The sequence below is a fragment of the Triturus cristatus genome, chromosome 1_1 (assembly GCF_964204655.1).
Source record: "Triturus cristatus chromosome 1_1, aTriCri1.1, whole genome shotgun sequence".
NCBI lineage: Eukaryota > Metazoa > Chordata > Amphibia > Caudata > Salamandridae > Triturus > Triturus cristatus.
This window is the reverse complement of record NC_140579.1, coordinates 435,018,234-435,035,298: the sequence shown is the minus strand read 5'-3', so window position 1 is coordinate 435,035,298 and position 17,065 is coordinate 435,018,234. Positions and strand designations below refer to the sequence as shown.

The window sequence follows — 17,065 nt, the reverse complement described above, 5'->3', positions numbered from 1 at the left end:
AAAGTGCTCATGGCCAACCGTGAAGCGCAGGTAACGACGGTGGGCCGGCAGGATGGGAATATGAACGTAGGCGTCCTGCAAGTTCAACGCTGCCATTCAGTCTTGCGGGTCTAGGGCAGACAAGACCAGAGCCAATGTGAGCATCTTGAACTTCTCCTTCCGAAGGAAGCCGTTGACGTTCCGAAGGTCTAAGATAGGACGCAGGCCCTTGTCCTTCTTTGGAACCACAAAGTAGTGGGAATAACAGCTAAGACCTACTTCGGGCATCGGAACGCAACTTTCTGCTGGAGAAGTGCCAAGTGATCCCCCGACATGCGGTGGTACTGAGGTGGCATGGCTGGAGGGGTAGTCTCGAAGGGGAGGGAGTAGCCCCTTCGGGCAATTTGCAGCACCCACTGGTCCGATGTGATGGTGCGCCAGTGGGGGAGATGATGGCGAATCCGTCCACCCACTGGTGTTTGATGGATCTGAAAGGACGGACTAGGAAGGCTAAGCAGTGGATGCCGAGGGGGTGGAGATGGACTGACCCGCCCGCTGGTGCCCTGAACCGCCTCGACGGTTCCCATGTCCACGGCCGCGCTGAGGTTGTGGCTGTGCCGGCCTGTGGCTCTGCGAACGTAGTTGAGTGCCCCTTTCGCGGCCACGAAAGGAGCGAAAGGCAGAAGGCGGAGGAGGCCGAGTGGCCGACAGGCCCAAGGACTTGGCCGTAGCCCGTGAGTTCTTAAAGCGCTCCAGCGCACTATCTGCCTTATTGCTAAAAAGGCGAAGGCCATCAAAGGGCATGTCCATCAGGGTATTCTGGACATCCCCCGAAAAGCCAGTTGTTCTCAGCCAGGCACGGCGCCTAAGTGCCACTGTCGTGGAAATCGCCCTGCCCAGCGAGTCGGCGGTGTCAAGCGCACAACGAATGGTGAACTTAGCTGGGTCTCTCCCAGCAGCAACAGCTTGGGTGAGTACTGTCTGGACCTCCTCCGGACAGCTAAGCAGCACCTGCGCAACATTGTCCCACAAAGAGTGGGAATAACGGCCCAAGACGCATGCGGTGTTCACCGACCGCAGCCCTAAGCTGGCAGATGAAAACAGCTTCTTGCCAAGCTGCTCCAGCTTCTTGGATTCCCTTTCCCAGAGGTGCGGAAGGTAACAGGCTTTGGGACGCAGAGGCTTGGACAACCAAGCTCTCAGGAGGAGGGTGTTGAGAGAGGAAGAGGGGGTCGCCCCGGTGCCGTGCGATGACGTCGGGCCACGCTCCTGTCCACAGGTGCCCCTGTGTTGGGGCTGGACCAGGTGCCCAAAAGAACGTCAGAAAGTGTGTCATTAAAGGGCAGCAAGGGCTCCGAAGAGATTGCCGCCGGTTGGAGCACTTCTGTCAGGATGTTCGTCCTGATGCCCACTGTAGGGAGTTTGAGGTGGAGGGCCTCGGCCGCCCTACGCAACACCACTGCGTAACCTGCTCCCTCCTCCGTAGCCACGGTAGAAGGAGACAGCATGCCAGGGTCCGGCGATGTGTCAAGACCACTGACTTCCCCCAAATCCTCTGCCCAGTCCGGAGCATAAGCACAATCCTGTGCGAGAGAGTCTTCAGACACCTCCCACTCCTCCCCTTCCTCCGAAGTCTGTGGAACAGGCTGAAAATATGGAGGACGGACATAGGGAACATATCCCATCGGCGCCGGCATCGGCGTCGATTGACGCCAATCCTTCTCCTTGTCCGGTTCAGGGCTGAAACCGGGGATGGCGTCGGAAGCATTGCCGGTGGGGTAGACGTCGGTGGAGGCTTAACAAGGTCAACCGGCATCGACCGGGGTCCGATCCCAGATCCCATGGGGGCCTGCGGCACCGGAGCTTGCGGCGATGGAACAACAGGACCCTCAGTCGGGCCCGCAGGGCCCAGAGGCGCACCGGCGGGTCCAGGCGGCCTAAAGATTCGGGCCATGGCAGCATGAAGGGGGGGGTAGGCCAGCGGTGACATCACAGGCTCCGCCGGAGACACGGGGGTGGCACCGCCCGCAACCTCAGTCGCATCGGGCGACGGGAAGTCGAAGAGCGACGACACTTCTTTGACTTCTTTTTAGAATGCTCCGACTTACCTGACCCCGAGTGCGAAGACTTCGATCCAGAAGAATGATGGTGACGGCGACCGGTCCCTCGACCTCCCATGGGACCGGGACCTTGAACGGCTCGGAGCCGACTGCCGGGCTTCCAGCAACTTTCGGGACCGCTCCCGCAAAGTTTTCGGCGCCATGGCCCGGCAGTCGGGGCAAGACTTGGAGTTGTGGTCGCGCCCCAGGCAGTAGAGACACACTCAGTGTGGGTCCGTCACCGACATCATGCAGTGACAGCCTCCACAGTTCTTAAACCCGGGCATCCCTACGACACCAGGAGTCAATCGACTCGAAGAAATTGAGACAAAAGGCCTCGAAAAACTCAGTCAAAAAATTACTGGGGGTACTAGCTCTTCCCGGATCTGCGCTTGCTGGCGCGGAAAAAGAAAGAACTGGCGTCAGCGTTTGTGGGCGGCGTCTAAGTACTGCCCACGACATCATCCCGGCGATCACGACGACGGACGCGGAGCCGCACGATGCCACCTACCGATGCGCAGGGGTACTGCTGATGAAAACTTTCCGGATCCAGCCTATCGCCTGGAGGTAATTCTAAGGTAAGGAATCTATCACTACGTGTTTCTTTCAGATACAAAGCATCGCTGTGGAATGTCTCCTTGCACATGTGCTGTTGACAAGAGGGCATTTTTTAAAGCAGACCACAGTATAAAACTGTTTCATGAGCTTGCCTTTCTCACATGTATTACTTCCAGTCTAAGGTATCACTCCCACAAGTCTGATAAATACCCAAACACATGTACAAGGACTCGTGAATGGCATTGAATCCTAGTACACAACACATTTTCTAGGGTGATCAATCGCTCTGATTAAAAAATAAGAGTTTCAAACAAGCAGAGGATAGTCTTCTATTGAGTGGGTCAATGAGAAGGTTCCTAAGCTGAGCTCACCAAACAAAAGAAATGAGCCCACTCAAAGTGCTCCCAAAATTTGTCTGTGAAGCTAAGGGTGCAGGTGATGCATAAGCCACCTTTTATCAACCGTTGAGCAACTCGACTCTAAAGGAAATCTTGAAATGAAATACTAGATGCCAATACTGAGTAGTATGTTTAATTGTAAAGTTAAATACATTTACCATTTTTGGTGAAAGCCATTTATATTTTAAGATAAAAGCAGCATATGCCATTTGCTGATAGTAATTACTGGACTAAAATTCGGTGAGCGTAGACTGCCCGATTGCCCCAGAGGAAAAGACAGAGGTAAAAGATGCCATAATAAATGAGTATGTTTCACCTAACACAAAGTAGAGTCAGGCGAGAAGGCGGATTATACAACAGATCTAAGCACTTTCCAACTCTCTGCACCACTGAAAGAAATATGCACATGCTTCACATATTAATTAAAATTGACTTAAAAGTGTACACAAGGCTATTTAAGATAGCTGGACTATCAACAACAAAAGCTGGGCGGTCAGTTTGGTCTGGCTTTTTGCCTCTCTCCCTGGCTGGTCCTGCAAACAGTTTACTGTCCATAGCCTCTTGGGAGAATCAACCTGACTGAGATAAAAAGCATGCTACTAAACATTGCTTTTAGAGTCTTAATCAGTTAAGACTTGCAAAAGCTTATCAGAACGTTGCGAGTGTGGTTGGCCTCCTTAGAAGAATGCTTTCACTCTTAAGAACAATTAATGTAGGAGAGCAATAACATCTCACTAAGATATGTGAGCTGCATATTTCATTATGTCATTAATAGGGTTTGGGGACAACAAGAAACAGGCAAAACATCTTATAAGGACAAACAGAGATGTCCTTCATAACTCTTATCTTAGGATCAAGGAATTCCCAGAGTGCTATGGTACTCAGTGAGGCTCAAGATATGTAGAGTGAGGTCTGTAAATCACTTCAGTCCCCAGTTTCTTTGTAAAACAAATGTATCACATTAGCCGAAAAACAACACAGGTGAAGAAGCAGCACACTCATCAATACACAGACATCTTCAGATCAGTGGAAATTACAGAGGCCACTGACATGCACTTGCAAACTCTGAGCTTGTGCCTCAAGCCAGAGATGGATTGTACGATTCTGGTAAAGGAAAGGCAAGATCAGGAGGGTACAACCTACTGAGAGATGAATCTCGAGAACCCGTGGCAAAGTCCCTCAAACGAGGATTAGTTGGATGCAAACTGGAAAACACTTACTATTGCAATTTATCTTTGAGTTTTTTTCTATTAAAGTGTTGCTAATTGCTCCCATAAAAGGCGTACATTATCTCTTAATTACTGGACTGCTAGGGACAATGTGACTCGGATCTTCTTTTTGTCCCACGAATCTATGTGGTTTTTTTATAGAAAGGATTACAATTTCTTTAAATATAATGGATACTTGTCCATTTTATTACCATGCATAGAGTTTGACAAGATTTCAAATCACAGTTACTAATTCAAATTCTTGTCCTGGCCGTAACTAATGAAAATGTCATTCTCATCTGTCAGCGAGTCACAGATTCTATATAAAATATGACAGTGGTCTCAAATTCAACTTTTATTTAGTTTGTGCCCACTTCAATACAACTACCAAAATTGGTCACGCTTGTATCATGTCAAATGCAGAAAATAAAAAGCTCACCCTGTATCAACGCAGACTCAGCTAATCAAAGGCTACATACATCAATCTTGCTGTATGAGACGTACTTTATCTAGTACCTTTCGAGCTAACCAAATACTAATGAACGCATGCTGAAATGCCTGTAAGCGCTATGTAAAGTCTACAGAATTACACACCAAGCCCTCTGGTGAAACTACTAAAGAAAGTCATTACTAAAGCGCAATTGGGTGTGTACCTTCATATTGACAGAATGAGGCATCCTGAGATTCAATCTGTTGCACTTGTTGATTGGTTTAATTACCAGACACTCATAAAAATCTAAACAAATATGAAGGTCATTTGGCACTCCAGATAGTCCTGAAACACCTTAGAACAGCCACCTAATACATATGATGTTAGAATGAAAGATTGAGCAAGCTGTGCTATTGGACATGTCCAGGAAAAAATTACTGTTATGCAGGTACTACTTGGTAGCAAGCAATCTTCTCTGAGAAAAGCAAAACAGAGAGAAACAAAGATTTGCATCCACATTTATATAAATCACAGAGTTGAGTCTTCTTGCAGTAACATCAGAATGCAGCCTCTAAGGCCTTACTGGTGCTCTACGGAAAGGAAAAGCTATGACACTCCAGTATCCTTTTATGTACAAGGGTTTCTCTTAATGCAAGATAATTACTTGAGTTCAATATTCAGAATCTTGAACTCCCTTCCTTCTGCCTCCAACTCTGGATCCAGCATCAACTAGATTTTATCAGATGTTCAAGGCTCACATTTTATTCATCCCTTCTGACATTTATCTCTGCTCCTGAAACTTTCCTTGTGCCAATAAATGTTTGTTTGTAAGTGTTGAAAAGTAGTGATGAGGGGTAGCTTTCATTTTAGAAATTAAGATAATACTGATATGACTAATAGGCTTCAAATGCCTGAAAGCGGGGGGGCGTGGTTTGGACGCCGAGAGAGATGGCGGCTCGGTGATTCTCTCTGCCCGTGCGAATTTCGATTAAGGACAGAGGAACGGGTCTTGCCGCGCCAACACCACTACATGGAGTGGAATCGTTGACCGGAATGTGTGGGGAGCATTGAGGAGTAAGCTGGAAGTTTTTTGATGCGGGGAAGCGGTTCTCCGGAACTTCGAATGCTCCGCCCGATGACTGCGGGGAGTGAGGCAGGCGAGGAGACCGCATGACTGCCGGTGTGTTGGCGGTCGCTCTGGAAGTCACCCGACGGATTCTGAGGGAATCGCTGTTGATTGCTGGAGGATGCGGTGACAAGCCGGTACTTGGAGGGGATCGTGGATGAGCTGGCGTGGCTAGACAGCCTGGAACAGAGAGGAATAACTGGCGCCTATCGCGCACACAAGATGGCGGCACAAGCTCCCTAGTCGGGGAACCAGCACGGTAATACAACGGCGCCTGAGGGACGAGCTGTGATGTTTGGGGACTCTGCTTCACTGGCGCGGTGACTGCTACCCGGGTCATGCCCTGGAAGGTATGGATGCCAGAAATTGAGCTGCGTCTTGCTCTAATCTGTGCGGCTGACGCTACGCTTCACTCGTAATGGTGGCAATGTTGGCGTGAAGGCGAGAATGTGTAGAGGACTGTTCCTACCCATGAATATTCAAGTCAGACTCGGCCGGGTCTAATATTTCGCTTGCAGCAGGGTCTGCCTTCCTGGTTTGGTGATTCGGAGCCTCTGGAGGGGATGTGGAGCTGCGGGTGAGTCTGGCGCTATGCTACGAGGTCTTAGACTTGCCAACTAGACACCCTGTGTTATCACCTGAATCACCCTGCGATTTAATATACGGCGATATCATGGGACTGCGCAGTCCAGCCTTGCACACATATGCTGTCTTCCACAATGTTGACGCACGCCTCTGACTACATATGAAAGGGCGTGCTCCCTCACGGCGAGCCACCAACCACACAGGTAGCGGTCAGAAAAGGGCCAGGTAAGGCGATCATACTATCATACTATCAAGTGCGGTGGATTTATTGGATCATTGTGCATCTAATTAAATTGGCTAATAGAAGACAACGGAGGGGCCGACGATCGTAAGACACTCCATAAGAGGCAGTAGGAGCACAAGGTGGCAGTTGAGACCGGCCGCGGAATTTGCGCGACTAGCAACCATGGCTGATAGTAAGGACTCAGTGAAAAGCATGAAGAGGCTCAAATCTGACCAGTCGAATCCAAGTTCACCTAGCAAGGGAGGGAAAAGCAATTCGGACCCGATGGAGCTGATAATTAGTAAACTAGATGAAGTAAGGGAGCTGGCAAAAGCGACCAAAGAAGAGGTAGCGGCGATTAGGCAAGATAACCGCGAGGATTAGCAGACTCGAGGATTTGGAAGTCAAATCGTGTACTGCCATCAAGCGACTATGCATAACCACGGATCAAACATTACGGAAACTACGGAGTTGGAGGACAGGAACAGACGGGGGAATCTACATATTTTTGGCCTTCCGGAAGGTTCGGAGGATCAGCATGGAGGCTGTGTGGCCTTTTTGGAGTCTTGGTTCACTCAGGCTACTAACATGTCCTTTCATCACCCACTGGAGTTCGATAGGGCCCATAGAGTGCCGGGCAGAATAAATAAGAATCAAAAAGGTCCTAGAGCTATTGTGTGCAAGCCACTACGCTACCAGCATGTAGAGCAAATTCTTGACTTCATGCGGAAAAACAACCATATTTTGTGGAAATCGGTCAAAATCTACATCTCACAGGATTACAGTAAAGAGATGGTGGATATCAGGAAGGCGTTCTTGGCACTCCGACCGCTGCTAAAGAAAAGTGGCTTCCAATATGGGTTCGTGGGCCCAGCAAAATATCGTGTGATGATCCACGGCTCTCCGCACCTGTTTTCTGATCCCCTGAAACTGAAACGTATGCTAGATAGGCCGGAAGACTTAGACATGGAGACAAGTAACCCCGAGGGTGCAGTTGATCAGGCCTCGGCCTCAGGTTACAAGTGAACGATCCCTATGCACTTATGCCATCCACAATGCTATTTGTGCTTCATTTACTCACTGTGGAGGGTTATCGATAGCACGACTCTCTGCTTCAAGGCACTTTCCAATGAGTGTTCTGTTGGTTGACTGCAGTGTCTCTGTTACCTGGATATGTTGTATGGTTTCATTAATACCTATCAATAAGATGTGTGTCAGGTTCCTAGGCTCTGACTACTAATGGTCAGGCTTCACATATGGTGTTAAGAAGAGCACGTTGGTGGCTTAATGTTAGTTTGGTTGTGGGCCCTAGCCCAACAGTAGAAGTCCCCGACGGTTGATCTCTCGATGTAGGTTATTTGATATTACAGTGGTTAGGAGCTTATCTCAGTTCGATTGTACTAGTTCCTCTGTTCCATGTTTTTATTCTGCAATGGTCACGCACGGGGAGGAGGCGACGCAATCTCTTTCCAGTCACCATGCCTACTACATACAGTGGGGGTGGGGGGTTGAGGGTTTTTGGGGAAGGGGTGTGTGTTCAATGTTTTTTGCTTTTGTTTCCTCTTGCTTGCATAGTCTTCATCTCCTTAATGCTCGGGGGAGGGGGTAGTGATGGGCTCTACAACTGCTATAACTGTGCTTGCCATGTGAAATATAGAATTATCGATATGATGGTGCAACATTTTGATGTCAATTAGCTCAATTGGTTCGCCGTTGGGAGTATGTATTATGGACAGATTGAAGATATTATCTCTTAACGTTAAAGGCCTGAACCAGCCTGTCAAAAGACAAAAGATTTTAGATTATGTAAAGAGAATGAGGGGTGACATTGTTTTACTTCAGGAGACGAAGCTTGAGGCTAAGCAGTTTTATCACCTGAGGAATAAATTTTATAATGAGGTTGTGGGCGCTGAGGCTGTGAACAAAAAGAATGGTGTTCTGATACTTGTTGCAAGGAAATCTAAGGTAGAGATCTTGTCCTCCGAAGCGAGTGTAGACGGACGGTGGGTCACGGCCAAACTGAGTAGGGATAATACAGAGTTTTATGTTACGAACATATATGCTCCTAATACTAGCGAACTGAATTTTTGGAACGATGTGAATAAGCACCTTGAAACTATCCCGGATAACGCGGTGCACGTCTTAGCTGGGGATTTCAATCTTCCAATGGATGCGATTTTAGATAGAGACTCACGCTGTCCCTTCAAATCAAATAAATCACAAAGCCCTTCTCAAATTGTGTCAACGCTTCCACTTGGTGGATACATGGAGGCTCCAAAATCCCACTGGGAGAGATTATACTTTTTACTCCTCGCCACATGACTCGTATTCCCGAATTGATTATATCCTCATAACACAGAACGGCGTCCCTAGAATAGAGTCTACTACCATAGAACCTCGTGTAATGTCTGACCACTCTTGCATTTCCTTATCAATTGCTAATGTTAAACCCTCCTCGCGTCAGACGTCTTGGCGTCTGAATGATGAAATCCTCAATAGTGACAAGCACCGGTCCACAATACATGATGCGATCTCTTCTTACCTGCAGATTAATAAAGAGGGGGACACGTCCGATCTTATTAGGTGGGATGCCTTGAAAAGTACCATAAGGGGAGTGTGTATCAAAATCAGGTCAGCAATGAACAAAAACCATAGTGCGAAGTTGGAGGCCTTGGAAACCGAAATTATGCACCTAGAGATTAGACACTTAAAGGATACGGATGCTTTGTCTCTTTCTGCGTTGGCAAATAAGAAATATGAATATAATAAAATAGTTAGCGAGAGAGCGGGAGTCTGGCTTGATAAGGGTAAGAGGTTTAAGCTCTGAGAGTCTAATAAGGCAGGCAAGTGCCTAGCCTCGTACTTGAAGTTCAAGGTTCAGAAGAATTCTATTAGTGTCATTAAAGATGCATCAGGATCCTCGAATTCAGACCCAGATAAAATAACAGAGGTGTTCAGAGTATTCTACGAAGACCTTTATGCAAAGAATAGGGCGGTGGAGGAATCCAGGATTAAGGAGTACTTAGACGAGTGCGATCTTCCACAGCTTTCTGCTGAGGACCAGGTCAGTCTAAATGGTCCAATTACTGCCCTAGAGATAGAGACTGCAATTAAAAAACTAAAGATAGGGAAAGCACCAGGCCCTGATGGCTTTACGGCAAAATTTTATAAAACCTTTCCCTCCCTTTTAGTCGCACCACTCTTACATCTATTTCAAGACATACATAGATCTGGCGAGGTCAGAGGTACACTGGCAGAGGCAATAATTGCTGTACTTCCTAAGGATGGGAAAGATCCGTCGCTACCGAAAAATTATAGGCCAATTTCATTGATTAACATAGATTGCAAGCTTTTGGCTATGATACTTTCCGCTCGTCTCCAGAGGGTCCTTCCCCAGTTGATCCACCCATCTCAAGCAGGCTTCCTTAAAAACCGGTTGTCCAGTGACAATACAAGGATTTTGGCACATGTCTTAGAAAAAGCGAAACTCCTAGGTACGCCCACGGCAGCAATAACACTAGATGCTGAAAAAGCATTTGATAAGGTTGATTGGTGCTTCCTTAAAGCAGTCCTATGTAAATTCAATTTAGGGGAATCATTCACAAGACTGGTAATGTCCCTATATTGCTGTCCTTCGGCAAGAGTTAGGGCGGGTGGATCTTTTTCCTCCTCCTTTAGTCTAAAGCAGGGCACGCGACAGGGATGCCCCCTGTCTCCTTCATTATTCTTGTTGGCAATTGAGCCGTTCCTATATCATATAAGGAATGACCCCAAGATAGCTGGTATACCGTTTGGAGACTGCACTGTTAAATTAACGGCATATGCAGATGATGTGCTTATTATGTCAGAAAGAGCGGATGAGGCCATACCTGCACTCATGACTGATATTGAGGAATTTTCCAGAGTCTCTGGGTATAAACTCAATAAAGACAAAACGGAGGTCAAACTACTGAACAGTGTTGGGGATAAAAGGATCCTTGGAGACTCCGGTCTTACATGGCAGCCTCGGTGCTTTAAATATCTAGGGCTAGACTTTGAGAAAGATTTGATCTCCACGCTGAGAGTAAATGAAGAATTGACCCTTAAAAAGATATCTACATTGCTAGAGGGTTGGTCTCCAAAGTTTCTCTCCTGGTGGGGTAGAGCGGAGACGCTCAAAATGATGTCAACTCCGTTGGTAAACTATCTGGCCAGCATGCTCCCTATGAGGTTCTCGAATAATTTTATTACCAGGGTGGATCAGCTGTTTGGTAGTTTTCTGTGGCAGGGCAAGAAAGCCAGAGTTTCACTGAAGAAGCTGCAATTAGCAAAAGATAAAGGCGGCCTGGGTCTCCCCTCGTTCAGGAACTATCAGACAGCGTATCTTTGCAAACAGGGTGCTCAGTGGTTGATAAAATCCCCAGCTTATACACCGCTATGGGTTAATATTGAGGAGTCGCTAGTAGATCACGCGCCTCTGGAAGCCCTTCTCACTATGGACCTATCACATCTACCACACTCCAAATATATCATGCTAAATACTAGACGGGCTTTGCTCAGACTCGACCAAACACATAAAACAAAGTTGACATTCGCTAGGTCATCGTTTATGTCCTTGTGGAGAAATTCCCATCTCAAATATAATTGCAGTAGACTATTCTGGGAGTCTTGGTCTAAGAAGGGCATTAACTTGGTGAAGGACCTGTATGATGATAGGACTCCACTACCGTTCTCGACCTTGCAACAGAGGTACGATCTGACCCCGATGGATTTTTATGATTTCTTAAAAATCAAAGCGATGCTAACCGCTCGTAATTTCTCTCCATATATACCATGGCTAATAATTCATCTCCCACGTCTTATGTACGCGGGCCACTTCGTTTCGAAGGTGTATAAACTATTATTGCCTTTACCCACGACAAAACACAAAATGGTGGAATTAAAATGGGAGGCTGAGCCAAATCTAACAGGCGTAACTTTTGACTGGGATGTGATCCATAAGATGGCTCTTACACACAAAGTCTCGCCAATCCTATTCCAAATGAAATACATGCTACTCAACAGGGCATGCTGGACGCCGGATAAGCTTTTCAAATATAAATTAAGGGAGTCTCCTACGTGTTGGAACTGTCAATCAGGCTCTGGGGATCTTGCACACATGCTATTTAACTGTCCTTTGTTAGGGGATTACTGGGGGAAAATATTTGACTGCATTTATCACGTATTCAAGATAAGGCCGGTACAGGACTTTGTATATGTCATTTTAGGGGAGCTGGACCCACAGGTAGCAACTGTTCAAGATCGTCAGCTTTTGGACTTAATGCTAACAATGGCATGTAAAGTGGTTCTTTGCAAATGGAAAAATGCAAGTGAGGTGAGCTTCAAAATCTGGCAGGAGTGGTTATCTTTCCTGAGAGGTTCTAATAACCCGGCTCTACAAACTTCTACTTGGAGTCCTTCCAATAGTAAGCTGTGGAAATCTTTGGACGCATCCTCCTTTCATTATGAGCCACCTTGAGATATTATATTGCTGATTGGTCCCTTTGATCGGGGTGGTTTGAGTGTACAGCTGTGATTTCCCTCTTGAGCCCAGAGGCGCCGCATCCACACATTGAGCATTGTATATATATATGTATATGTACCTGTATATTGATACTGCAAGCAGGAGTTGATTTATTTTATATTATTTATTATTTGTTGTTGTTATTATTTTTTGTTCTTTGTATTGTTTGACATTGACTGACTCGAACCTTATTGTACGGAAGAGTTATTGTATTGTCATTGTTATTTCAATAAAAACGATTTGAAATAAAAAAAATAAAAAAATGCCTGAAAGCGAAAATAACCCAGAAAGGTGCTCAAGTTATATGCAGCCTATGTGAATCTTTAACGCCAGGCATGATTTGACCAAATGTTTGGTCCGGGGTTGTGGAATATATCTATCTCTATATATAGATATAGGAAATAGGAACAGAAATACTACACGTGTAAAGCCAACAAAGTAATAAGCTCTAGTATAATGTTTGCATCTGTAGTCTAAGAAGGATAGGAAGTCAGATCTCTAAAGTAAATAAGAATTGTGTTTATTGAACTTTATATATTCTCTCAAGGGATCGATGTAGTCTGATAAAGATCTCAATGAAATCTCCTCATAAACCGAAGATTTGAGGTAAACACACCCTTGAAACTATTCCTTATTAGAGAAAGACGCAATTATTGCAGGATGGGGAAATTGAAAAACAATCACAACACAGATTCACCACACAAGAGCACAGAAAATAATCCAATGAACAAGTACGAGCTTTGGATTCAAATTCATTTGGCAATCCACAAAGCAAAGGCCTCAGAGATGATATGAAAGAAAAAAGTAACCACAGAGAAGCAACACAATGGTCTTGTTTACAGAGTGAGATGTTGATCACAGAAGGGATAATTTGGGTTGGAGAATTTTTTTTATCTGTTTAAAAACATAAGCTTCCACCACCATCCTACCTATCTTTGCTCCTTTCTTTAGAAGAGTGACTACAACAGACGTATTGCGACATCCCACAGCCCTGTCGAGAGGCCGCATGCCACTATAGTCCACATGCTCAATCATTGCTCCATGGTCCACCAGAAACTGGACCTAAGAAGAAAAAAACAAGGGGGTTCAATCCAGCAATGCATGTAGTTATTTAGTGAAATGCTTTAGATGTGCAAAGAGTGGTAAACAAAACAGCAAAGGACTACACCACAAAATATATATTCAACCACATTACGTATGCCAAATGCTATTACACTCTAAACACACTATTATGCAGAGGGTATCATTCTGAGAGTTCGAGAGAGCAAATATGATTTGATTTTTTTTTCAAAGAGCCGGAGACCAAACCCTAATAATAAAAACACTGCACGTGCACTGGGAAGTATTTAGATTGGTGTGGGAATTATCTTTTCTACAGCATCATCAAGGAAGGATTAACATTCCTAAAACAATGCTCCCTCACAAGGAGCAGCTGACCTTATCAGTTATTCGAGAAGCAATTTACATCAGTATAGAACTACAACAATGTCATAATGAAGTGACGAAATATTGACATCAAGTTTTCTCGGGTGATGCATCAAAACCTTCACTTCTACTTAAGTAAAAAGAGACAACCATCTCACCGTAAGTGCAAGTTGTTCGGAGTTCATTTTCTAGGAGGAATATCACCACACCGATAAATCTTTTGAATTATCTAAAGGAAGGTTTAGCTGTGTACAAAGTGGACGGTTGAGCCTCTTCCAAGGTGAAGGTGTCTTACTCTAGTAACTACAATTTCAGCAGATACTGACTTATTTCACATCACAACCGTTTGAGCACTTCCAAAGCTTTAGTGACTTATCCTTTAGTATTTTATCATAAAGAGGTTACCCCCAAGCACATCGATCTAATAATGTTCTGCTTGAAAAAACACAATAACTTGTTTCTCCAAACGTCAATGACTTGACTTGTTCAAAATTAGAAATGTCTACATTGGTATACACATAAAATGAGACTGCGCCAATAGCATTAATCATAACATTGATATTAGAATAAATAAATAAGTGGGAAAATACAAGGTATCATGTTTCGTATTTCATTCATTTTTTGTGATGAAACAAACATTGTACATGTTCTATTTTACTTAATGTATACATTTGTGCATATATGTGTGTACTATCAATGATGGAATTCATGATTCCATGTGCAGAATAAGCTCTGACCCCCTTTTAAAATAGGGCCAAGCAGTACCAGTTTAGACTGCAGATAAGAGGGTGAAAAGTGAGATCTGACCCAGTAATATGACAGTGTTGGACACTAGACAATTCTGTCTATGTTTTATTATCAACTCCTTTATAAGTTTAATGATCAATGTGACGAATTGTATTTTGGTTTGTACATGTCTGTTTCAAATTAATGTGGTCATAAATGTAACCCCTTTTTGAGGGTGTATGAAATAGTATATGTACAATGTTTGTTTTGTTTATCACAAAAAAATGAATGATATACGAAACATGATGCCGTGTATATATACCAACTTATTTATTCATTCTAATATAAATGTTATGATTAATGCTATTGGCGCAATCTAATTTTAAGTGTACACCATTGAAATGTCTAAATTAGACCAAGTTAAGTCATTGAAGTCTGGAGAAACAAGTTATTGTTTTTTTCAAGAAGAATATTATTGGATCCATGGTCTAGGGGGTAACCTCTTTATTATAAAGAATGATTTGATCCCAGCCCCAATGTCCTCAACTAGATCACTCTCCTTAATCAATCAATCAGGGGCATTGTAGTACGAGTTACTTACCTTCGGTAACGATGTATCTGGTAGAGACGTTGTCTAGCCGCAGATTCCTTAACTTAGAATTATCCCCAGGCGTCAGACTGGATCCGGAAAATCTTTTGCAGCAGCACCTCTGTGCGCCGGGGGACGGCGCCATGCGACCCTGCCCTGACTTCGTCAACGGACGTGACGTCAGCAAGGTCATATAAGTCCCTCCCGGCGCGCTGACGTCAGTTTCCTTTTTTTCCACGTGCAACGCGGATCCGGAGTAAGCGGTTCCTCTGGCCTGTTTTCAGGCCCCTTTGACACTTCATGTCTGGAGCAGTGTGCGATGCCTTCGGACTTTAAAACGTGTGACTCCGGTTCGCGGCAAATGTCCGCGACGGACCCACTCCTTATCTGCATGTGGTGTCTGGGCGAACAACACGAGTCGACGGATTGCGACGCCTGCCAACAACTCAGGCAGAAGTCCTGGCAGGAGCGCCGGATGAAGCTACTTTCGGCTCACCTGTCCCGGTCGGAGTCGTCATGGCCCCCGGACTCGTCTTCGGCGGCAGGTCACGGTGGCAGTGGGTTCCGTCTGCGGCATCGGTCGCCGTCTGGTTCCCACGTGTGTCGCTCGCCCCTTCCTGGTAAGTCCCAGCACATGTTGCCAAGTTCCTCAACCTCCCTTCCTTCCTTCTGTTGTCGGGGGCACTAGTTCCTGGATCTCTCCGGACGTGCGCCCCCCACGAGTCGTTACGCCTGGGGATAATTCTAAGTTTAGGAATCTGCGGCTAGATGTCTATATCAGATAGCGCGCTACTCCCCCGTGAGGGTCTCAAGGCTCTGGGGGTGTGGTCCACTGATCTGTTAGCCGAAGAGCTAACAGATCAGTCTTCCTGAAGGTGTTCAGGGAGGGGGTGCGTCTGATGTCTGCCGGTAGCTCGTTCCAGGTTTTGGCTGCGATGTGAGAGAAGGAACTTCCGCCTGCTCTGGCTCTGTGGATGCGTGGGGTTTCGGCCAGTGCGAGGTTGGAGGATCGGAGGTTTCTTTTGGGTACGTGAAAGTTGATTCTGTCGTTGAGGTATTTGGGTCTGTTGTTGTGTAGGCATTTGTAGGCGTGGGTGGGGATTTCGAAGGTGATTCTTTTCTCCAGGGGATCCAGTGGAGTCTTCGTAGGTGTTTGCTGATGTATTCGTGGCGTGGGAAGCCGAGGACGAGTCTGGCGGCGGTGTTCTGTATTGTCTAGAGTTTGCGGAGTAGGAACTTGTTGATGCCGGCATAGAGTGCGTTTTCATAGTCCAGTCTGCCTTAAAGGACTTATCCTTTAGTATGCCATTGTGTCCACATATGCATGCATGTTCATTCATAAAGTACAAATCTAGATTTAAAGCAATAGGGAACTGCACATGGTGTAGGTGAGACAGACAAAATGGATGGGAGGGAAAACAACATACTTATTATAGGTCAAAGAGTACCTCTTCATTCAATAGCCATAGGATAGTGGTTATAATAATTTGAGTAGAACATATTCCTAGATCAGCAAAAAGCTCTGTGCTCATTTTGGCCTTAAACCTGCTATCAGTCCACATAGGCTAAAAGGAAAATGCATGGTGCTTGTTGATCACAAAGTTTTACTGTTAGGTGTTTTTTATGCTTTTCTGTATAAAGGACGGCAATACACTAATGCAATCCATATTTATATTAAACGTGGCATACAGAGAACCTTGTGCTTGCTGTGGGATGAGGTAATTGGAGATTTCTCTTTGTGTCCACTGTCAATTGAACGCCTTCAATCTAAGATCCTGATTTAGAGTTCGGCGACCGGATTACTCCGTTATAAATGTTACAGATATTCTGTCCGCTGTATTACAATTCCATTATATCGAATGCACCTGTAATACAGCGGACGGGACACCCATCATGTTTTTGACAGAAAAACCCGCCCCGCCGAACTCTAAATCAGGCCCTAAGTCACTAATTCACTTTTTCAGTTTTTAGAATGTCGCTGTACCTTGTTTAATTCATAAAATCATCTACACTGTGCCTTGATGTATTATATGAACACACAAGGCTGGGTTACACCTGGGCCATATGAATGTACGGCATAGTAATATTATATTTTTGTTACCGGGGCACACCTAAATCACAGGATAAATGTTATTTATGTTAAAAGGACACATAGGGATTAACATCATTAGGGCTGC

At 45.4% G+C, this 17,065-nt stretch overlaps 1 protein-coding gene across 4 annotated transcripts in view; it reads right to left on the bottom strand.

Annotated features, from left to right (window-relative positions):
• TANC2 (tetratricopeptide repeat, ankyrin repeat and coiled-coil containing 2) overlaps positions 1 to 17,065 on the bottom strand; it is a 2,520,149-nt gene that overhangs the window by 251,460 nt on the left and 2,251,624 nt on the right. For all 4 annotated transcript variants that reach the window (XM_085640812.1, XM_085640825.1, XM_085640816.1 and 1 more), the window contains one exon: positions 13,078 to 13,210. In XM_085640812.1, the coding sequence (XP_085496938.1) occupies positions 13,078 to 13,210 (133 nt within the window). The remainder of the gene's footprint in view (positions 1 to 13,077; positions 13,211 to 17,065) is intronic.